Source organism: Protopterus annectens, chromosome 16.part0 (genome assembly GCF_019279795.1).
Source record: "Protopterus annectens isolate FY-2018-M chromosome 16.part0, PAN1.0, whole genome shotgun sequence".
Taxonomy (NCBI): domain Eukaryota; kingdom Metazoa; phylum Chordata; order Ceratodontiformes; family Protopteridae; genus Protopterus; species Protopterus annectens.
This window is the reverse complement of record NC_056750.1, coordinates 553,873,614-553,897,332: the sequence shown is the minus strand read 5'-3', so window position 1 is coordinate 553,897,332 and position 23,719 is coordinate 553,873,614. Positions and strand designations below refer to the sequence as shown.

General features: G+C 43.7%; 1 protein-coding gene across 1 annotated transcript in view; it reads right to left on the bottom strand.

Moving 5' to 3' along the window:
- CCHR16.PART0H9orf78 (chromosome chr16.part0 C9orf78 homolog) overlaps positions 1–23,719 on the bottom strand; it is an 849,816-nt gene that overhangs the window by 256,250 nt on the left and 569,847 nt on the right. The window contains exon 6 of the mRNA XM_044058434.1: positions 3,050–3,247. Coding sequence (XP_043914369.1) covers positions 3,050–3,247 — 198 coding nt within the window. The remainder of the gene's footprint in view (positions 1–3,049; positions 3,248–23,719) is intronic.

The window sequence follows — 23,719 nt, the reverse complement described above, 5'->3', positions numbered from 1 at the left end:
ACATAGATGGGAAGCCTGTTCCAGAGTATGGGAAGTCTCTGGGACAGGAATCTATCCCTCCAGCATGTCCTATTTATTGTGGTGACAAGGTTTAGGTCCCTAGAGCGTGAAGCTCGGAGGGATTGGGATTTCTTTAGGTGAAGCATGTCCAACAGCTCTGGGTTTGACATAGCTTTATATGTTAGGCAGAGATCACCTCAGAGTAGGTGATATACTACAGAGTAAAGCTGGAGTTTTTTGAGATGGTCAGTGTAGGGCATTTGTTTGAGGCCAGTAATCCTCTTTGTGAGGTAGTTCTGTGGCCTTTCCAGCTGCTGCAGATGTCTTGTGAGGTACATTCCAAAAGGGGTGTTGTACTCTATAATGGGTCTAATGAGTGTCGAGTAGAGGGGAAATATGACCTCTTTTTTCCTGGATGAGAACCCTTTTATGATGAGGTGTGCCACGTCGAAGGACTTCCTGACTACTGTGGCGATGTGACTATCAAAGGAGAGACTACTGTCCACCTGGGTCCCAAAATCTCTTATCACACATTCGGTGTTAAGTAGATTGCTGCCTATGTGGTAGTTCATGGGTACAGAGTTTTTACCAAAGGGGATGACACTGCACTTTTTGGCACTGAGCTTGAGGCCATGGCTCTGACACCAGGCATCTGTCTCAGCGAGGCCCTTCTGTAGGAAGTCCACATCAGTTGGGGACTTGACTATGGCTCCTAGTTTGCAGTCATCTGCAAACTTCATTAGCCAGTGGCCTTCTGCGTTAACCTGCACTTCAGAGAAGTAGATACCAAGCAGGAGAGGTCCCAGGACTGAACCCTGTGGTACTCCACTTGTCACTGGTTTGAAGACAGATTTGGAGTCTGCAAATTTTACAGTGTGGGTTCTGTCAGTGAGCCAGTTGGCAACCCATCTTGTGACGTAGGGATTTATACCTAGTTTAGTGAATTTAGCTCTAATTCCAGAATGGGGGATGGTGTCGAAAGCCTTGGCGAGGTCAAGATAGGCTGTGTGAACCACCTTACCCTCATCTACGGCTTTGGTGACTGCCTCAAAGAAGTCGATCAGTTTCAGGAGGCATGATCTGCCTTTCACAAACCCAATCTGGTTGGGATCCATAGTTTGGAGGTTACCAATCTCTTTGTTTATGAGTTCCATGATGATACATTCCATGGCCATGCAGACCAGGCTTGTCAGGCTAATAGGGCGATAGTTCCCGGGATCAGTGGTGGCTCTCCCTTTGTGGAGTGGGGTAACTGTTGCTGTGCACCATTCAGTGGGCACAAAGCCTGATGTGAGGCTATTATTGGACATGGTGCTTAGGTGGGGAGCCAGTTCGTTCTGAAGTTAGTGTAAAACGCAGCCTGGGATGTTGTCCGGTCCCCATGGATGCAGTGTTTTTGGCTTTAGAGTGTGAAGCTTTTACCTGCATAGTTGTGATTACAGGGACTCTGCATTCTTCCTGTATAGATATGTTCCCTTTAGGGGGTGGGGGGGGGGGATAAAGTTAGCACTGAACCTACCTGCCAGGATGTTGGCAATATCAGTTGGTTCTGTAATTTTTATGTCGTTGTGCTGTAACTCAGAGTAGATCTGGGTGCTATCATCGAGATTATTGACATAGCTATAGAATGCTTTGTGGTTGTCCTTAGAATTCGTGGCGATTTTGTTTTCGGAGATAGCTTTGGAGGATCTTATAAGGGATCTCAGCTTCTTACTGAGGCTGACCAGGGAGCTCCTCCAATCATGGGATTTTACTCTCTTTTACAACAGTTTCTTCTCTTGGCTAGGTGTATAAGGGCCTCAGGGCCAATATCCTAATAACTTCCTATGATCCTATGTAACAATACCCCAAGCAATTTTACAATTATGATACAGACTTGTACACATAAAGCATTCACAGGTGCCCCCTGTATTTCTCTCAGCCTCTGTCAGGAGTCATTGGTAGTGCAAGAGTCACCCCTCAACTCCACCAGCTAGGATGACCAAACTGGCATTAACCACTCTTTACCACCTCTTCCAGCTAGCCCTTAACAGGTACAGAGCTGCTGTGCAAGCCTAGGTCACTGGTGCCACAGCCAGGATTCCACCCACTGGTCACAAAAATGAAAGCTGCATGTCTTCAAAGTTACTTATTCTGAAAAGTACAGGCAAAGTTCCCTTAATGCCACCCTAAAACTCCACATAACTTACCATTAACATAATAACATCAGAGTTTTTAAACACAAGGAGGTTTGCACAGAATTAACTCCTGCTCAGATGTGCCTTGGAGTGGTTTCTGAACAAGGCTACATAATTTTAACAGATTCCAATTTCAGTGCAACTATCTCAACATGATTCCGGTCTGACAGAGAAGTGCTAGATTATGCTATCTTGGCCATGATTCAGTGCTAGTAACTTAAAGTTAAGCAATGCAAGGTAACTTCAATATGTCTTTTCTAAATCTCATTATGTCATGGTATTTTGCAATCAGAATGCCTTCTGGAGTGATTAATCTTTTTTCAGGTCTAGCAATCTAGGAAACAATACCTGTACATTAGACATCACAAAATTCTAATGGAATAAGTCCCATTACCCAGGTTTTAAAAAGAGTGGCACAATAAGTAGTCAAGTCATTTCAGCTTATCTTCTGTTTGAAATCAAATAAATGAGATGGATATGATTTATGTCTGCAATCTGAATTTTACTGAAAACCTAATTTAAAAATATGACTGGATGGGAGAGTCACTGAAACTTTTGTACATGGGGGCCTCCCTCACATTAACGGCATCATCCCCTATACCCTTCTTGCTTAAAGTAATCAACTTTAAGGTTGTCGCATCTCAGTGCAACTTAAATAAGCCTGATTGACAGAGAGTCATCAGGCATTAATGAAAATTGTCTGGTGGATGTAAATGAACACCAATAAGACATCCCTCATTTATTTTACAAATATGTTTACAACAAGTTATTGCAAAACAGTTATTTCATGCAATAATGTATTAGGCAGTTTCCTCAACTGAAAGGAACAGGCATTCATGAAAAAACACAGCTTGAAACACAATGCTACTTACTCAATACCAAGATCCACCTCAGGAATACCACTAAGCATCTGATTAGACAACATCTCTTCAGTCCTCTTGGCAGAAGAAACCTGAATGCTGTCTGGAAGCTCATATAAGCTGTCTTCTGGATTTTTAGCTTTAACTCTTTGTTCTTCATTTTCTACAATCCCTTTCCTTTTCTTCAGCTCTGTTTCAATATATTTCATCCTAAACGTAAAAGAAAAAGGTTCAATAAAGATGGAAGAAAGAATTTTGCTGCAACTAATCACACACAAAAGTTTCAAAAGCACAGTGTGAATAAAAAGAAAGATATGTTCTTACCATGTCACCCGATCTACCCATAGGACCCTAAATGAAGGGTCCCCTTGATTGAGGATTTCTTTCCATCAATCACAATTTGACCTTTCTGAGCAAACTTCCACATTCAGGGACATCTGCTCACCACTACCAATGCATGCCATGATCTAGTGCAATGGCACCACAACTATTGCCTGTCTCTCAAATGCCATTCCTTTCACCTCTAAGCAGCAGTGAGCATCTTACTGAAATTAGGAAATAACACAGATTTAACACTAAATTATTAAACAAGTGGTGCAAAACACACCTGTCTATCTTTCAAGGAAATTCAGTAATCACAGGTATCTGAAGAACAGCTGGTAGAGGGTATTTCTGACCCAACAATGTGGGATAACTAGTAGATCAACTGACTTGGTAAGATCATATCTGTAACATTTAATGCTGAGGGTAATCCCTGATGGGTTCCTGCTTGGAAGGAATGACAAGTGGTGCCACCACAGTAGAAGGAGCAGGAGGATCATGCAAGCACAGAACTCAGTTGAGCCCTGGAGCACTGACTTCTCATATGTGGACTACACCATGACTTATGGCTGAAGCAATACTGGTTGTTGAAGCCAAGCACAGAAAACAAAGAAGATACAGCACAAATGCTTGCAAATGAGACTTTCTTGAATTAATTACCAGCTGAAACTACTCTCAATTAGTGGAGTGGGCTTTCAGAGCAGCATTTGCCAAAGGATGGTTAGTACCCTAATGGCAAAAGACAATGCAGCAGGCAAGCGATATGACAAGTGCATATGTTTGACAACAGCAAGCACTTCCCTACTGCAGGAAACTGGCTCACCTTCATAAATTTACACCTACTCCACATAATATTTTGAGATGCCAATGCAAGCTCAGGAAGTGAAGGATCAAAAACTGAGATGTAATGAAATGGTTCCAATGTCTTTGGTTGGCACTCCCCTGAGGAAGGCTGCTAAAGTGGCTGCTGCTCTGGTTGAATGTGGCTTAATGCCCTTAGGCACTGGCTTGCCATGTTGTGAATGGCAGAAACGAATGCAGTGGCCTATCCACTTTGAGATAGTCTGCTTTGAAATAGCCTTTCCTTGTGATCCTGCAGCATATATGCTACTAGTAGTTGCTCAGTCTCTCGGAAAGCTTTGGTTCTGTTCAAGTAGAAGCGTAGCTGTCTGTGTATGTCCAAAGAATGCAGAATTCTCTCCCCCTTATTTTGTGGGTTTGGATAAAAAGTAGGCAGATGAATAGATTGGTTAAGGGCCACACTGGACACTACCTTAGGCATAAATGTCGGTTTTGTCCTCAGAGAAACCCTGTCTGGATAAAAAATGATAAAAGGTCTTGCAGAGGTTATTGCTAGGAGGAGAGCTGTTTTCCAAGATAAAAACTTTATATCAGCTGTAGTAGCTGGCTCAAAAGGGGGCAGAGTGAGTTTTTCCAAAACATAATTGAGGTCCCATGGAGGTACTGGTGATCTCCTTGGAGGCCTTAAGTTTTTGGCTCCTCTGAGGTACTGCCTTAACAAAGGATGAGAAAAGATTGGTGGCTCTGTGTTGTAATGAGCCGAAGTGACAGAGGCATGAATTTTAAATGATGAAAAGGATAGGCCTTTGTCCAGCACCTCAGTTAAGTATTGCAAAATCTGAGGAATATTTGGTACTGCTGTGTCAATTCCTTGTGCCTGGTTCCAGACACAGAATCTCTTCCATTTTCCAGCATAGGATTTTCTAGTACTAGGCCTCCTGGCCTCCAAAATGACATCCATCGCTGCTTTAGTGAGAGGTGTGTTTTGTATGACAACATTATCCGCCATGCTGCCAGATTTAAGGTCTTGAGTTGGCTGTGCAGGATCTGATTGTTTTGTTGGGACAGTAGGTGAGGTATTTGAGGTAAGGTCCAGGCTGGGCATTGAGACAAGTTCCTTAGGATTGGATACCAGTACTAGCGGGGCCAGTCTGGGGCAATCAGTATAATTTTTGGCTTCTCTTGTCTGACCTTTAGGAGTACCTTGGGGAGGAGAGGCACTGGAGGAAAAGCATATACTGTTAAGTTTTTCCAGCTGAAAGAGAGGCAAATAGGTCTATGTCCGGGCATCCCCATTTCCTTGTTATCATGTTGAAGACTTGTGGATCCAATTTCCACTCGAGGGAATCCATGAGGTTTCTACTTAGTTCATCTGCCAGAGTATTTATCTTTCCAGGCAGGAACTGTGCCTGCAGATGTACTTGGTAAGTCAATGCTGTGTCCCACAAAGTCATGGCTAGTCTGCAGAGGGGTTAAGAATGAGTGCCTCACTGCTTGTTTATATACCACATGACCGTGGTACTGTCTGTCTTTATCAGTTGTTGTCCCGGATGAAGTAGGTCCTTGAGGGCTGTCAGGGCATTCTGAACAGCTAGCATCTCTTTTTGATTGATATGTAGATGCATTTGGTTGGCGGACCATGTGTCTTGAATACATCTTCCTGCCATGTGTGCCACCCAGGCATAATCTGATGCATCCGTTGTCAATGTCTGCCTGGCTGGGGGTAAGGTGATTGGCTGTCCCTTGTTCTGGTGACAGGCCTTCGCCCACCATCGAAACTCCTGTTGCAGACAAGGAATGAGAGTAATTATTGTTTCCAGGCTGTGGCAATGCTGAGTCCAAACACTTTTTAGGTACCATTGAAGTTTCCTCATATGCAGTCTTGCATATGGAATTAGTAGAATGCAGGATGCCATTAAGCCCAAAGCCTGCAGAATTTTTCTTGCAGTTAACTGGGCCTTTGTTGCCAACAGTTTGAAATAGGTAGTCAGTTGCCTTTGTTTGTCTGGAGTGAGATAAGCCATCTGGGCAGTTGTATTTAAGCTTGCGCCCAGGAATATTATCTCTTGGGAGGGTACTAGTTTTGATTTTTGTTCGTTCACTGTGTACCCTAGGCATGGGAGTAATCTCTTTACAACTGCCATATGCTGTAGTAGAATGTCCTTGTTCTCTGCTTGTATGAGGGAGTTGCCCAAGTAAGGATATATTTGTATTCCTCTTTGTCTGCAAAACGCAATTACTGGTGCCAGGCACTTTGTGAAGACCCTGGGCACAGTAGATAAGCCAAAGGGCAGTGCAGAGAATTGGTAGTGCATTGAGTCAGCTTTGAACTTGAGGTATCGTCTGCATGTTTGCCGACTGGGACATGCAGGTATGCCTCTTTTAGGTATAAAGTCACAAGCCAAGCCTTCTTGCCCAGCATGGGCAGAAGCTGCTGTAAGGTCAACATTTTGAATTTTGGTATATCCAGATATGTGTTTAGAATAAATAGGTCCAGTATTGGTCTCCAGGCTTTGTCCTTTCTGGGTACCAAGAACAGTCTTGAATAAAATCCTTGCCCCTGCTCATGTTCTGGTACTTATTGAATGGCCCTCATGTCCATGAGGGATGAGACTTGTTTTTGTGCCTCTGCCCATTGGTTTTTTGGTAGATCTGGCCAACCGTTTGCCCTTGGCAGGATATGAAAGTGAAACTTGTAGCCCCGTGACACTATGTCTAAGAACCATTTGTCCTGGGTTATTATGTGCCAATTTTGAGAAAAAAGTGCTAGTTTTCCCCCCTAAAGGTGCTGCCAGAAGATAAGTGCTTGGCGCAGGCTGGGGGAAGTCACTGAGACTGTTTCCTGTAAAGCTGTGATTTGTCTTCTCCACTTTTGGAGGTAGAAGCACCCCATTGTTTAGACCTGTATGAACCTTGGGGCTGGGATCTGCCTCTTGGGCGTCTGTATCTGCCCCTTTGTGGTCTGTCTGACACTGGTAAGGACCAATTCTTTGTAGGCTAGTGTCTGCTAAATCTTGGAGGCTGTACCTTTAAGAAATCCTTGACTGTTTGCATAGATTTAGCTTTGTCCTCCATTTTCTTTAACACCTCTTCTGCTTTAACACCAAACAAAGTATCATGCTGTAATGGAGCATCTAATAATTTTTGCTTTAACATGATCTGGTAAATTTTGTTCCTTTAACCAAGCATGCCTCCTAATGACAGAACCCATCACAGCGGCCCTGCAGGAGGCCTCCAAAGAATCAAAACCACATTGCAAAGTATGCTTTCCAACTTGCTCAGCTGCATGCAATAAATCCTGCATTTCTTTGTTTTCTGCACCTTCAGAATTTATCAACATTTTCTATTTAAGCAGTGACATAATATATTGCTGATATTTGAGCATATGAAACTGACAATTTAAAGCCCTTATAGCCAAGGTAGCAGAGGTGTAAATCTTCTTTCCCCATATGTCTAATGCCCTAGAATCCCTGTCAGAGGGGGCAGGGTTTTTTGCAGTGGATGCCTTGACCCCTTTGGGACCCTGAAAAATAATTTCTGGGTCAGCAGCAGGGTTCTTGAAAAGGAATTTATGAGAGTCAGGCACCCTGTAGTACCTGTCCGGCTTAACAGGAGCTGGAGGTAAGGAGTCAGGGGTCAGACTGGACTCTGAAAATACATCATCTACAATGTCTAACAAAGGCGGAATAGCTAGGGGCCTGTGTTGTGGGAGTAAAAGGAAGTCCCTGAGCCTTTTCTTAGATTCAGAATAATCTTGGCTCTCCCAGTGGAAATGTTCCCTCATGGTATGCAAGGTTTCCCCAAAAGAGTAATCCTCAGGAGGAGAGGCTGAAGGGATAGATTCTTTAGCATCAGAATCCTCATAGGGAGGAAGAGAGTATTCCTGATCAGAAGAGGAATCTGAAGATATGGAAACCTGATCAGAAGATTCATATTCTGTCTCTTGCCTAGGCCTCTTATCAGGAGGGGGATGGGAACCCCTGATCAAAGTAATTAAGTCTTCGGCCATTTTGAGCATCTGTTTTTTGGGCATGGAGGCCTGACCATGAGGCTGTTGTACTTGTTTCTTTGTCTTTAAAGATGCTTTAGTCTTTGACTTTGTAGCTGGAGTCGCTTTAATGTACAACTGAGTAGGTCTGAAAACACCCTCAGAAGCCGATGCCTGCTCAGCGGCTCCGGACCTATCTGAGGGAATAGTTTCCAAAGGTCCAATACCTTGAGCTTCCAGTGGCCTAGGCGACTCCACGTGGGAGTCTGTAGTGGCCTGCGGGTCCAAAGTAGCAGGCGTCAGGGGCTGCGAAAGCACCTCACTGAGAGCCGGCGAACCGGCGACTGGCTTAGAAGAAGCCTCATCGTCGGTTTTAGACCTCAGATGCCTGTCCTTTTCTTTTTCTTTGCGTTTCTTGTGAATTGCGGTAGTCGGTTGGCTATCCGACGGCACTGTGTAATTAAATCTTCTGCCAAAATAGTGAAAAGCAAAATCTTACCGGTGCTTTATAGTGCGCTGGTTAAATCTAGCACAAAACCGACAACAAGCAACGTCGTGGTCAGGGCCTAGACAAGGAATACAGTAGGAATGAAAATCCTTATGAGGTATTTGCTTCCCATAAGAAATACAATTGTTAACTTTTTCTGACATCGGTCTGGAGCAAGAAAAAAGTTTTCCCCAACGGGGTACTTAGCTTTTAAAGAAGACTTCGGATCTGAAATTTGAACATGAAAATCTCAGGAGTCAGCCGACCGGCACTTGCGAACTGCTTCTGCTTCGGACACCGTGTGGCAAGAAAGACTGAATAAAATGGCGTCGGCTGCATCTTTTATACCCCTGGCGACCTGACATCAGGGAAGAGGCGACAGCAACTGACGCCGGACCTAGACTTTGGAATTCAGGCCGACTGAGGGTAGCCTGCCAGCAGGATAACCCTAGTGTAATGACTGCAACAGTGAAACACAAAGAACATCATTGTTTAAACCCTGGACTACCTTTCTTATCTGCCATGATAGAAAAAGTAGATAGTAGAAAAGGGTACCAGCAATGGTACAAAAGAATACCCGAAGGTATGAAAAAGAAAAAAAAAAAAAGGGAAGATTACCAATGATGTTAAGGGGAGAAATACCTTGTGGTAAAAAGTAGAGGACAGAGAAGAAAACTCAAGAAAATATGGTCGTTAGATGCGATAGGGTAAGAGACGACGAAATAGAAACTTTTCTGACAGAAAAAGTAATATAAATGACTATTTGACAACAAATAACTATACTTAGCTCAAGAGAAGCAGCTTGACATGACCGAATAGCAACGCGGCAAACAAAATCTGAGGTAACAGGGAGAGGGGGATTATGGGTAAGAGTTTAGCTCGATAGTTGAAGCTGACTCAAGCTTGGAAAATGGTCAGCTCGGTTCCGAGGTCAGAACAGATACCCATGCGTAAGGAATGAACGAGGATTAACAATATCAGATCTCTTGTTCAGTCCACATCCCCATGGGACATCCATTCTAATCAATGATACCCACATGATAGATGCATCCATGGCGACCATGAATGAGTTTCAAGGAAGGAAAAAGGGACCATCCTCTGTTGAGGATGGTAAATAAAGACATCATAGTAAATATGAATGGGATGCTTTGGACAATGGAATAACTTGTTCAATGGATCTTTCCAGCTCAAAATACTGTACTCAGAGGGTCTAATGTAGGACTTTCATGTAATACCTTACAAAGGAGTGTGATGAACTGCTGCTGCCATGAGGTCAAAGTCTTTGAGAATACTGACACAGTGCAGGGTGATGGAACAGAAGGTTGACTGCAAACTGCAAGAAATATTCTAATTCCTCACTGCTGTTGTATTGTTTTGGTATAGGTTGTAGCCTGGCAAGGATACAACTACCAGTCAGCTTCACAGAGATCCAGCTCCCTCCCACACCTACACTCTCTGACTGCTAACTGGATGGCCCCTAGCAGGGAATTCAGCAGTCAAGAGTGTAGAAAACTTCAGGACTTTCTTGCCCATGAAGAAAGAGCGAGCTTACTCATCCTGAGCCTCTAAAGATACAACAGTAAACAACTACTACTTTATATCGCAACAACTAACTACATAAAAAACTAGGGGGGTGGTGGGTGGGTATGGCTACTGCAGCAGTAAGGAATTCAAACATCTACTGTTAAGGCAAGTGCAACTTATATAACTGTACCATGTTCACCATTCTCACTGCTGCAGTAACCTTCTGGCTATACAGGTTGACTACTAAAGCCTATCCAACCTGGGAGAAAGATAAGGCTCTGTGAGCCCCTACAGAATGGTCCTAGCAAAGCCGGCCAGGGACCTAGAAAAGGAATCCAATTTGTAATGCTTTGGAAAGGTATATACAGAGGACCATGTTACTGCCTACAGAATATGTCTAGCATCAATCATTTTCCAGTTTGCCATCTCAGAAGTCAAGAATCTAGTAGAAAATATACCTTGATACCATGTGGAATAGACTCACCATGGTGGATATAACAAAAAACATTAGCCGAGGACAACCACATTGAGATAGTCTATTTTGACACAAGTTGCCCCTTCTTCATCCAGTCATAAGAAATAAATAGCTGAATCTGCTTTTTTAAAGGACTTGGTTCTGTCAAGACAGCACCTTAACTGCCTATGTACACCCAAAGTATGTAGAAGCCTTTCTCCCTGTCTCTCGGGATCTGGATAGAACACTGGGAGACAGACGGCTTGATTCAATGCAACCTCTGAGGCAACTTTGAGCATAAGTGAGGGATTTGTTCTTAATGTGACCCTATCTCTAAGGAAGACAAGACAAGGTTCACTCACTATGAGAGCTTGCAACTCAACACACACTGCTCGCAGACATCAGAGTAATAAGTTCTATGGTCTTCCATCAGTCTGCCTGATGAGCTGGTTCAAAGGGAAACATAATTAACTTTTCCAACACAAAGTTAAATCTCTGGAAGGGGCCAACTGGTTTCTTGGATGTCTGAGATGCAAAACTACCTTCAGAAACTATTTTAGCAAAAATAGAGAAGAAATGGGAAGACCCATGGGAAAATATGGTGAATTCAGAACCAGTGGTACATAGTCCCTGATAGAGCACTGGTTATTAAGCTAGGCACCAACCAGAACATCCTTTCCACTTGCCAATATAAAATTTCCTAGTAGTAGGTTTTCTTGCCTCCTTTAGTACCTTTTGCACATTCTCATGAAAGAGTTGCCTAAACGTTATTAACACTGAATCATCTAGGCAGATAGCTGAAGTAGTTTGAAACTGGGGTGCATGAAACTCACCATCTTGTCTGAGTGGTCCACTATGAGGAAGTTTGTGGTACCTGCCCTTGGCCAGTTCTGTAAGAAAGGAGAACCAAACTTGCCTAGGCAAAAAGGGAGTCACCACATTAATTTCTGTAGAGTACCTTTGAATCTTTAGAATTACCCTGGATATCAGTGGAAATGCACAAAGGAGCATTCCTGGCCACAGGAATGAAAATGCATCTGCTTTCCAGGCTTGCCTGCAAAGAACCCTGGTGCAGAATTTGTTCAGTTGTCTGTTTTGAAGGAAGTAATCAAATCCATTTGAGGTATTCCCCACAAATGGATCAATTCCTTGAAGACCCCTCCCTTATTCAATTTCCATTCCCAACAGTTTGTCCGGGTCCTGCTCAGACTGCTACAATATTTTGGTCTCACAGCATGTAAACACTTGGGAGTGTTAAGGAATGTTGTACACCTACTTCCCAAGCCATCATAGCCAGCCTGCACAGAGGGTACAATCTGGTTCCCCATTTATTTACGTATCGCATCAATGTGGTGATGTCTGTAATCACCTGAAGAGGTCCCAGGGACCAGAGATAATGAAAAGATTTTAAAGCATGGATCACAACCAACACAGATATGTACTTGCTTTGGTTTGTCTGAGTAGTTTCATAGGCCTTGCACTTTTACCCCTTTTAAAACTGCTCTTTGAACAAAATATGAGGTGTCTGCAGTAACAGACTTACTTGAGATCTGAGAAGAAAAGGGAAGGCCTTAATTTAGAGCCATTTTCTGTCTCCACCAATGCAATTCCTTTTTGACAAAACCCAAAATTGGAATCTGAAATTCCAGGGATGAAGAAGTTGGGTCCACTGAATTGTTTTGTTCTATGACGATAGAACCTGACTTGGCAATGAATGTCCCCACACGTAAAATGTATTCGCCCTTGTTTGAAAAGTTGGGGAAACAGACTGATAGGCTAATTGACTGATTTAAATTTGTTTCAGATGCCACCTTTGGAAGAAAAGATGTGTTAGTCCTTAAGAAAATGATGTCTTTATGGAATATCAGTTGGGGAGGTTTGCAGAAAAGGGCCTGTAACTCTGAAATTCATCTGGCTGATGTAACAACCACCAAAAAGACTGCTTTCCAAAAGAGGAATTTCAGATGCTGCTAGTTCAAAAGGTGGTTGAGTTAACACTTGGAGCAGGATAGTAATGTTCCAGGGAGGTACTGGATCTCTAATTGGTGGTTATAGAAAAAATGTTCTTCTCAAAAGGGCTTTAGAGACTTTTAAAGATCCTAGAGCAGTATTATTCCGACATAAGTGGAAAATTGAAATTGCGGCCTTTTGCACTTTGAAAATGGAAAAAAAAAACTAGAGCCATTGTGGAAATGTTCTACCAAAAACTCTAATATGGACAAGAGTGGATAAAAGGTCTAACCCTTTCGACACAGACTAAATAGAAAATCTCTTCCATTTGATACAAAAGACCTTTTTTGTGGATTGTTTCTGACAGGCTAACATGATCTGAACAACTGACGTTGGAAGCCTGGCATCTCTGGCTAAAAATCAGAACTTGAGGAGCAGGGTGGTTAAAATTCATGGATTTCTGTTCTGGAGGAAGCAATCTGAATGGGTGAGTCAACAGGTTTGAATACTGAATCAAAATCCATATGGGATGTACTAGTAAAGTTCATAGTAAGGGAAACCGTGTTTATCACAGCCAGAAAGGAGCAATGAGGATCACTCTGACCTTGCACTTTCTTGCTTTCCTAAAGAATTTGTTCATTAGAGCCAATGGAAGAAAGGCATGAAGAATACATGGGAGACAAATATAGACTAGAGAGCCCCTCAGTAACTGTCCCTGTGGAGGGATCAGGGCAAAGTAACTGCTGCACTTGTTGTTCAGGTAGGATGCAAAGAGGATGCAGCAAAGTTGGCCCCACTGGCAGAAAACAAGCTTGTCACTGTTGAACTGAGGGACGACCCATGAGGCATTAAGATCATTCTGCATAATTTGTCTGCAAGTATAAAGCAAGCGGCATCCAATTGAAAGGGGTGTAAAGGCAATGGCCATTACCAAACTCTCATAGCCTTCTCAACAAAGGGTATAAGAAAAGGTTCCTCCCTGTTTGTTGATATACCATACTACTGCATTACTGCCTGTCTGTATGGAAATCACATCCTTGGGGAGAACATCCTGGAACTCTTGCAATGGTAGAAGGACCTCTCTCACCTTCAAAATATAGATGTGAAGGTTGGCTTCCATGGGTGACCAGGTACCTCGGATCATCCTTCCTCTGAAATCCCCCTCCCCCCAGGAGGGAATCATCTGTGGTTACTACAGCTAGAGGTAGAGCCATATGGAGTGATTCTCCTTTCATCACTGAAGGAGATTATTTACCTGGAGATGTGTTCTCCGCAGAACTGCAAATCTTCGCATATACTGGATGGACGTTTTGAGACCATTATACTAAAAGTGTCCACTGGAGTACTCTCGTGTGGAATCTGGCTAGTGAGACCATCAAAATCGTAGAGGCCATAAGACCCAAGAGACATAGAATCAGTCTTGCTGGAGGAGAAGATGATGAAGTACTTGTGTAGCTGTGAAATGCAGAGAGAGTACTCTGGCATGGGGAAGACTGGCAATCTGTATTGTTGAGTCCTGGGGGCATGAAATAAACTCCATCTGTTGTGTAGGAATCAGATGGCTCTTGGTCAGATTCAGAGTAATTCCTAAATTTTGTATCAAGTGGAACAGAAGGTCCAGATGACAAAGCAACATATCCTTGGAGGTAGCAGTTAGGAGCCAATCATCAAGGCATGGGAAAACTTGGATCTGCAGCAGGTGTAGATGCACAGCAACCACTGCCATTACCTTGGTAAACCCCCTGAGGGCTATGGTGAGATCAAAAGGCAGTGCTCTGAATTGAAAATGACTGGCTTCTAGTTAGAAACACAGAAACTTCCTGGAATGTTTCTCTACCTTCACATAAGTGTATGCATCCTGGAGATCTACGGTGTACATCCAATCCATCTTTCCTCAGCAGATTTCGTCTATTTTACAAACTGATTTAGATGACTCGGATCCAGAATGGGTCTGAGGTCCCCCTGTTCTCCTGATTACTAAAAATAACCTCAAACAGACTCCAGACTTTAACTTATCTTTGGGGGTTGATTGGATGACTTCATTGTAGCAGCTTGGAAACCACTGACTGGGTGGAACACTGGGAACTTTCTTTTTTTTTTTTTACTGGAGGAAGGGAAAAGGGAATAGAATAGCCTCTGGAAATTATGTTTAGCACCCACAAATTTGTAGTTATGTTTTTCCAGGTTTATGGGTGCATGCACAAGTGCTCCCAGACTACCTCCAGAATGCAGTAGTCAGACAACTTTTCAAGAGTCCTGGTAGGGCTTTTCAGGGAAGGGACTGTAAAAGCCCTGGGGTTGTGCGGTCTACCTCTGCCTTTAGGGTGGCATCCATTACAGTGGTCTCTTTCCCTGCCCTGAGAATTCTATTCACAGGAGCGTCCTGATAAAAATTATGTGATTTGTAGAATCATATCTTCTCTCTACTCCTCTGATTCCTACAGAAAAGCTCATTGTGGGTTGGAAAAGCAGATTCCTACTTCAGAGAGAGTTTTACTGTCTTGCTGACTCCTGATTAACGTGCTCTTTGCCTTAGGTCAAAAACAGTGTAACCAATAAAAGGGAGCATTAAAGAAAAAAGTCTTGAAACCTTCCATGAAATCACAAAGACACATCCAAGCGTGCTAGTTCATGGTGACACTAATGTCTGCTGTCCTAGCTGTACCATCATCTGCATTAAAAAGCAGTCACAGGGTTATGTTCAAAATAGACCGAAGAGTAGAAACTGGGAGCCCAGGGTCTTCTTAAGATCCACAGGCAGAATACCAAAGAAAGACTTGCAGTCATATCTTTCTGGAATTGAGTCATCGTCATCAGCATAGTCATCTGGAATCGAGTAACGTGGACTAAACAGTTCAGAGCCCTGAGGGCAAATGTCACTAAAGCATATGTCCATTTCCAAATCTGACTATAGCCCTAGACTCCCTGCTAGGGGGATGGACAGAGTAACTTCCCTCACAGTTCCTTGCTAACACCATGGCATCCACAAGTAGACCTCTGTTCCAGTGATTCCTGTCTTTGGCAGCTGTCAAAATTCTGTTTTTTGAGTGGACTGATCCCACCACATCAGGGTCTGTACATGCCCGTTAAACCATCAGGTCAATAAGTGGGTAAACGGGCAGTACAACCCAGGATTAAGATGGATCAGAACTGACGCCTTCTAAGAACACAGATTCGTCCGATGAAGAGTTGTCATGCATCATCTCCCTTGCTGTTTCATCAATTCAAGGACCTCACCAAAGGTAATGTCTTCAAAGGGGGTCCTTGAGGAGCCTTCACTATCATCCAAATTAGTGTCCTCAGTGAAAGAATAGTGATGAGTCTGTGTGATTCCTCTTGCACATATGCTTTCCATGAACCTGTAATGGTGGGTGATGACAAGGTTCAAAATCAGAATATCAGCTAAACATAACGGAACTGACTGTCACTGTATGACAGAGTGATGGGAAGTAGTAGTAGTAGAAGAATCCTGTTAAGGTTTGGGTGAAACCACCTTCTATTTTGGTACCACCACCAAGATCCTCTCAAAAGCCTCAAAGGCTAAAAATGCAATTCAAAGGAGAGAGCACGGACAGAACAACAAGCTTGATTTGCATTGTAAGAAACTTCCACACTACTCTGCTGATGTCTTTTTTGGTTAAGCTTCTGGCTGTCTGGACAAAGGAAGCCACTGAAGGTGGTCTTGAGTATACCTATTCCTGTAAGAGTAGTGAATAAAGAATTGGATTCACTGGCTCTGGAAGGAAAGTTGACTAGGAAGAAGGTTAGACCTAACAGACTGATGGTGCCAACTGTTTCTGAGTTTTTGGACCCAATCCTCCTGAAGTCATGGGATATGGAATACGTTTTCTAGTGTTTTCCAATTTGTTCTTATAACTCTTCTCTGAATCACTCTTTGATTTTTACTTGTCCTTTTGTTTGGATTTGTCTTATTTCCTTGAAGGTGAAGCAGTGGTGAAAGAAGAGGGGCCTGTTGAACTGAATGACCCTGCCTGAGGAGGAAGAAGGCCCTTGACTGTTAGTTCCTCGCCAAGTCTGAAGCCACTAGAACTAAAAGCAGCTCAGGACAGACAATCTGTATGTAGATGGGAAGCACCCAAACAGTACACACAAAAACAGTGAGGGTACCGAGGGAGAAGTCTGCCCACATTCAACACACTTTTTGAATCCTTGGCTATCTTATAACTTATTCAACCGCCAACAAGAAAAAAATATGTAGGAAAAACACACACACTAAAAATGCACTGTAAAAAACAGTAACAGTAGAAAATTAATTTCTGCCCTCTACCCTATATTAACTGTAAGTCTGCAACTCTACTAATCAAACTGCTGTTCTAATCTTACTGTTCTAACAATTATTCACTTATAAAAATTTTAACTGCTATTCTAGCTACTCAATTTCCTAGATATCAAAATTTTTTAAACTAAATAACTAGAGAGACAAGTCTCTCAGTAGAAGAGAAGAAAAAGAGGATATAATCCAAAGGATAGAATTTCTGTATAAAAAGCCCTCACAGATCACATGTGATTTCCTCAGGTGGCAAATGAGATCTGAAGTACTAAGGTGGAATGGAGGGAATTATGGGTATTGGAGGAATCAGGGACCTGAAAGTGAAAAGCTTCAGAAGCAGTGACGAGGTCAGATCCAATTGGATCTGACAACCCATGTGCTGAATCAAACACAAACAGAAAACACTGGATCCAATGTTAAGGGCTCTTAACATCTGAGAAAAGACTGCAGTGGACAAACTAGACAATGCAAGATCCTTCAATCTGAAGTACACAAATGACATTATGAAGATTATGGCTGTCATTAAGCTCAAAAGGCACGATAGATTCACAGACTGAACCCTCAGTGTATCCTCAATCAAAATGCCAGGACCATGACTTTATGGGCTCTCTGGACAGGAGAACTGACTAATAGAAGAGTGTCTCTATTTTGGCCCCAAAGAAGGCTTCCACTGAGAGAACTTCTAACAATTTATGACCATCTCTAGGGACTGCATCAAGGGAACATTCAAAGGATAGCTCTATCCAGAAAATCCCTGGGCTGTTTAACAAGAAGCAGGTCATCTAGGTAAGGGAACACCATGAGACATCCTCATGCAAGGCTTTGGCCATCAATCATGTTTAACATCTCAGTGAAGATTCAAGTTACTGAGGAAAGCAAAAATTGAGAATGGGATGAAAAACATCCATACACTTCAGGGCCAAGAAGAGAAGGGAAAGTACAGTTTTGTACCTACCATAAATGTAGATGTCTGATAGGCATGCATCTGCAGTCCTTACAAATGGGTTGTCCTGTCGTCAGGCAGCCCTTCGGTCGGCCGGATTCCAAAGTCTGGGTCTGGCCTCGGCTGATGTCGCACTTCACCCGACGTCATAGCTGCAGTTATTCGGGTATAAAGGTATCAGCTGACGCCATCTTCCTCAGTGTTTCTTGCCCCAGATGCCAGGTGCCCTCTAGGAAGGCTAAATTTGGATAATTGCAAAAGTTTCCAAATAAGAGAGAGAGCAAATAAAAATACACATGTATATACATATATACAAACAAACACACCATAATAGATTCCCCCAGCCAGCTAGAAGATGGGTAAATACCCTAGGAGTACCTCAGAGGGGAAGGAGGGAGGGTAATCCTGACTGCAGATGCATGCCTATCGGACATCTACATTTATGGTAGGTACAAAACTGTACTATGTCCTTCAAGGATGCATCTGCAGTCCTTACAAATGGGTAGAATACCATAGCCAAACTGGGGGAGGAGGAGTAATAAGATTATGGTGTAGTTAGGATCCCTTGCAAAACAGCAGTGGCAAAACCTGCTCGGGATCTGGAATATAAGGGCAAATTATAATGCTTGGCAAATGTATGCACGGAGCTCCAAGTAGCAGCCTCTAAAATGTCTTTGGTAGCCACTCCGCGTAAAAAGGCTGTGGTAGTGGCTGTAGCCCTTGTAGAGTGAGGTCTGATGTTTTCTGGAGTTTTCTTCCCATGGTAAGAGTAACAAAATCTAATGCAATTTCCTATCCACTTAGAGATCGTCTGTTTTGAAATTGCTTTTCCTTCCATTCCTGTTGCATATGCTACCAGTAGCTGGTCAGTTTTTCTATTGCTCTTGGTCCTGTCCAGGTAGTAACGTAATTGTCTATGTACATCCAAGGTATGCAACAGTCTTTCTCCCCTGTTCTGTGGGTTGGGGAAGAATGTAGGCAGGTGGATAGCCTGGTCTAAAGGTACCCTGGAGACCACCTTTGGCATAAAAGTAGGATTAGTTCTCAAGGACACTCTATCTTGATGGAAGATCAGGAAGGGCTGTACTGCCATTAATGCCTGTAGTTCAGAAACCCTTCTTGCTGAAGTGATTGCAAGCAGGAAAGCAGTTTTCCATGATAAGTACTGTAATTCTGCTGTTGCTGCTGGCTCGAAAGGAGGGAGTGTCAACTTTTCTAGCACAAAGTTCAAGTCCCATGCTGGCAATGGTGGCTTTCTAGGTGGTTTTACATTTTTAATTCCTCTCAGAAACTGCCTGAGCAGAGGATGTGAGAAGACTGGAGGATCCAAGTTGTATTCTGCTGAAATAGCTGATGCATGAATCTTAATGGAAGAATAGGACAGGCCATTGTGGAAGAGCTCTGCCAAGTATTCCAGGATGTTAGCTATGTTTACCAGTGACACATTTTCTCCTTTTGCAGTACTCCAAATGAGATACCTTTTCCATTTTGCTGAATAATTTTTCATTGTTGAGGGTCTGCGAGCCTCCAAGATAATGTCTTTAACCCTTTGAGATAAATCTGGGTTATTTGGTCTTATGCAATGTTCCAGGCAGTCAGCTGCAGTGTTTTCAGGTTTGGATGCAGGGTTTTGAAGTTGTTCTGTGTTAACAGTAAGGGAACTAGGGGTAGAGGCCATATTTGTTCCCGAGACATACTCCTCAGTAATGGGTACCAATGTTGCCTTGGCCAGTCTGGAGCTATCAGGATGATCCTTGGACGGTCTTCTTTGATCTTCAATAGCACCTTGTGCATCAAAGGAAGAGGTGGGAATGCATATGCTGTCAGGTTTTTCCAACTGAAAGATAGGGAGTCCACTTTCCAAGCAAGTGGGTGGTACGTCCTCGTGCAGAATTTATTCAGTTGGTGATTGTGTGGGGATGCAAATAAGTCTATTTCTGGTAGTCCCCATTTCCCTGTAATGGTTTTGAAGATGTCCGGATGCAGCATCCATTAGTGGGCATCCGTGGTAGTTCTGCTTAGGATGTCTGCTAGTATATTTTCTTTTCCTGGCACAAAAATTGCTTGTAACTGAATGTTGAAGCTCAGGGCCACATTCCAGAGGTCCATTGCCATCCGGCATAGAGGGTATGAATGTGTGCCTCCCTGTTTGTTGATGTACCACATAACTGTGGTGTTGTCCGTCCCTATCAACAGTTGACCCTGTCGAAGAAATGGTCTGAATGTCTGAAATGCCAGTTTTACTGCCAGCATTTCCTTTTGATTTATGTGTAGGTGCAGCTGGTCTTGAGTCCATAAGCCTTGTATGCACTTGTCCAGCATGTGCGCCCCCCAACCGAGGTCTGAGGCGTCCGTTGTGATGGTCTGGCTTGGTTGAGTGCTGTGGAAGGGCAGTCCTTTGTTTGATTGACAGGCCTGAGCCCACCATTGGAATTCTTGCTTCAGGCATGGAATTATTGGAATTTGGGTTTCTAGGCTGTGCTTGTGCTGAGACCATAAATTCCTTAGGTACCACTGTAACTTTCTCATATGTAGTCTGGCATGTGGAATCAATATTATGCAGGATGCCATGTAACCCAGAGCTTGCAGGACTTTTCTTGTTGTTAGCTGGTTCTGCTTTGTTAATGCCATGAAGTAGAGAGGGAGTTGCTCCTGTTTTTCTACTGTTAGGAATGCCATTTGTTTTGATGTGTCCAGCTCTGCACCCAAGAAGGTTATCCTTTGGGATGGTATCAGCCTTGACTTTTTTATATTGACTGTGTATCCCACGGCTTGTAGTAGATGAATGACCCTTTTCAAGTCTTTTGTTAACTTGTTTTGGTTGTCCGCTTGTAACAGGCAGTCGTCCAGGTAAGGGTAGATTTGAATTCCCTGAAGCCTGCAATGAGCAATTACTTATGCCAGGCATTTTGTGAATACTCTGGGCGCAGTAGATAAGCCAAAGGGCAATGCTGAGAATTGATAATGCTCTGATCCTGCAAGAAATCTGAGGTATCTTCTGCAATTTGGTCGTATGGGGACGTGCAGGTATGCCTCCTTGAGATCTAGAGTTACCAGCCAAGACTCCTTGCCCAGCATGGGAAGAAGCTGCATTTTTAATTTGGGAACAATGAGGTATGTGTTTAAAGCGGACAGGTCGAGAATAGGTCTCCATTGGTTTTCTTTTCTTGGTACCAGGAAGAGTCTGGAGTAAAATCCTTGCCCTTGTTCCATAGATGGTACCTTTTCTACAGCTCTCATCCTTAGTAAGTGAGTTATTTGTTTTAGAGCTTCTGTCTTCTGATTTGGAGGTAGGTTTGGCATTCCTCTCTTCCTTGGTAGAGTATGGAAGTGAAACCTGTAACCCTGGTCTATTGTCTGTAAAATCCATTTGTCTCCTGTGATGTAATGCCAGTTTACTGAAAATAAGGCTAGCTTCCCGCCTAAGGGTGCTTCTAGTTGTTCCCTGGTAGGCGGTGCCAGAGCCAAGTCACTGTGATTGTCCTGTGGAAGTGGTGGTGGCTGGATCTGTGGCTGTACCTCGCTGGTTGTTAGCCTGCCACTGTCGCCCCTGTAGGCACCTCTGGATTGACCCCTGCCTCTTGAGCGCCTATTCCTGCCTCTCTGAGCTCTGGAGGTGTCTGGAAAGGACCAATTCTTGGAAGGCCAGTTCCTGCTAAACCTTGGAGGTTGGACCTGCAAGAAATCCTTGACTGTCTGGACAGATTTTGCTTTCTCTTCCACCTTCTTCAGCACCTGCTGTGCAGGGGGGCCAAACAAATTGAGCTTATCCATGGGAGCATCTAGGAGCTTTGATTTAACATGGTCTGGTAAGGACTGCTCTTTTAACCATGCATGTCTTCTGATCACTGTACCAGTCATGGCTGATCTAAAGGAAGCCTCCAGTGCATCATAGCCGCATTTTAAGGAATGATTACTGACCTGCTGAATGTTATGTACCATTTCCTGAACAGATTTTTTGTCTAATGGTTCATCCGAGGACAGTTTTTTAGTTAACTGGTCTAACATAAATTCTTGATACTGAATCATGTGGAATTGACAGTTCAAGGCCCTAGCTGAAAGAGTAGCAGAAGTGTAAACTTTTTTACCCCATCTCTCTAAGGCCCTAGATTTCTTTCAGAGGGGAGGGGTTTTTTGGCAGAGGTAGTTGCTACAGCCTTAGGTCCCTGGGAGATAGTTTCGGGATCTGCAAAAGGAGCCTTATACAAATGATAATGTGTGTCCGGAACCCTGTAGTACCTATCGGGCTTAGCAGGGGCCGGAGGAAGAGAATCAGGAGCAGTACAAGCATCATTAAATGCATCATCCACAACAGTAAGTACTGGAGGAATGGCTAAAGGCCTATGCTGTGGCAAATGCAAAAAGGTTCTAAGCCTTTTCCTAGAGTCTGAAAAATCCTGGCCCTGCCATTGAAATTGTTCCCTCATAGCATGCAAGGTTTCCCCAAAAGAAAATTCTTCAGGCGGAGAGGCAGAAGGAATGGACTCTTCAGCATCAGAGTCTTCATAAGGAGAAAAAGGGCCCTCTGGAGGGTTAGAATTATCTGATTCATCAGAGGAGTTATCTGAAGAAACTGGCTCAGGGGGCTCTACTCTAGGCCTCTTCTCTGGAGGTGGGTGAGAGGCCCTGTCTGGGTGTGGTTGGGATCCCCGGATCAAAGAAATGAGATCCACTGCTAGACTAAGCATTTGTGAACTAGAGCTAGGCCTGTGAGAGGGGGTCTTAGCAGGCACAGTTTTGGTAGACTTTGCTGCTTTAGCCCTGACAAAGGCCTTAATCGACATGGCTGCAGGTGGCCTAGCTGCTCCACGTGCAGGGGTAGAAATACCCAAAGGGATAGTATCAGATAAATCCTGAGAACCTGCAAGAGCGGGTGGGATTTCAGTAGCAGATTCAACCATGCTGGATGAGGCCTCGGTAGGAGGTAAGCTTTCGGCCGAAGGAAGAACCGTGGACTCGGTTTCAGCCGAAACCGAGACACTCGTGGTTGGCTTAATCGCGGTTTCGGCTGAAACCGCGGACCGCGAGTGTCGGTCCTTTTCCTTGCGCTTTTTAGATATTTGCGTAGCCGGAGTATCCGATGGCATAATGTAAGCAAAAGTGGAGCCGAAAAACTCCTCAGCAAATTCCGACCGACGTCTAAGCGTCCGTCGGTTGAAAGAAGCACAGGCTAGACAAGCTGCTACATCGTGGTCTGGGCCTAAACAAGGCAAGCAGTAAGAGTGGAAATCTTTATGAGGTATTTGTTTCCCACAAGTTAAACAGTTATTCACTTTTTCTGACATCGGCTGAGGCAAGAAAGAGTCCCCAATGGGGTACTTAGCTTTTTAGAAGTCTTCGGTAGTAGTAATCTCTGGTTCTGACCGACCGGCACTTGCGAACAGCTTCTGCTTCGGGCGCCATGCGGCAAGAAAGACTGAGGAAGATGGCGTCGGCTGATACCTTTATACCCGAATAACTGCAGCTATGACGTCGGGTGAAGTGCGACATCAGCCGAGGCCAGACCCAGACTTTGGAATCCGGCCGACCGAAGGGCTGCCTGACGACAGGACAACCCATTTGTAAGGACTGCAGAAGCATCCTTGAAGGACATCAAAAAAGTACAGTTGTGTACACTTGCCACAAATGTAGATGTTCAAGTGTATTCACTGTTGCAGTCATCACATTTCGGTTATCCCTGCCAGGGTAGCCCTCGGCTGGCCTGAATACCAGAGACTTAGTATTTCTGCATCGGTTGCTGTCGCTTGAGGACTGACGTCAGGTCGTCAGTACTAAAAAAAAAAAAAAAAGGCAGCCGACGCCATTACATCAGTTTTTCTTGCCCTAACCTGTCAGAAGCCCCCAAAGTAGGAAGCCAGGTTCTAGTGGAAGAACCCCACCAGTGGAAAATAAATACCAATATGTCCCTTGTAAGGAAAGAAGA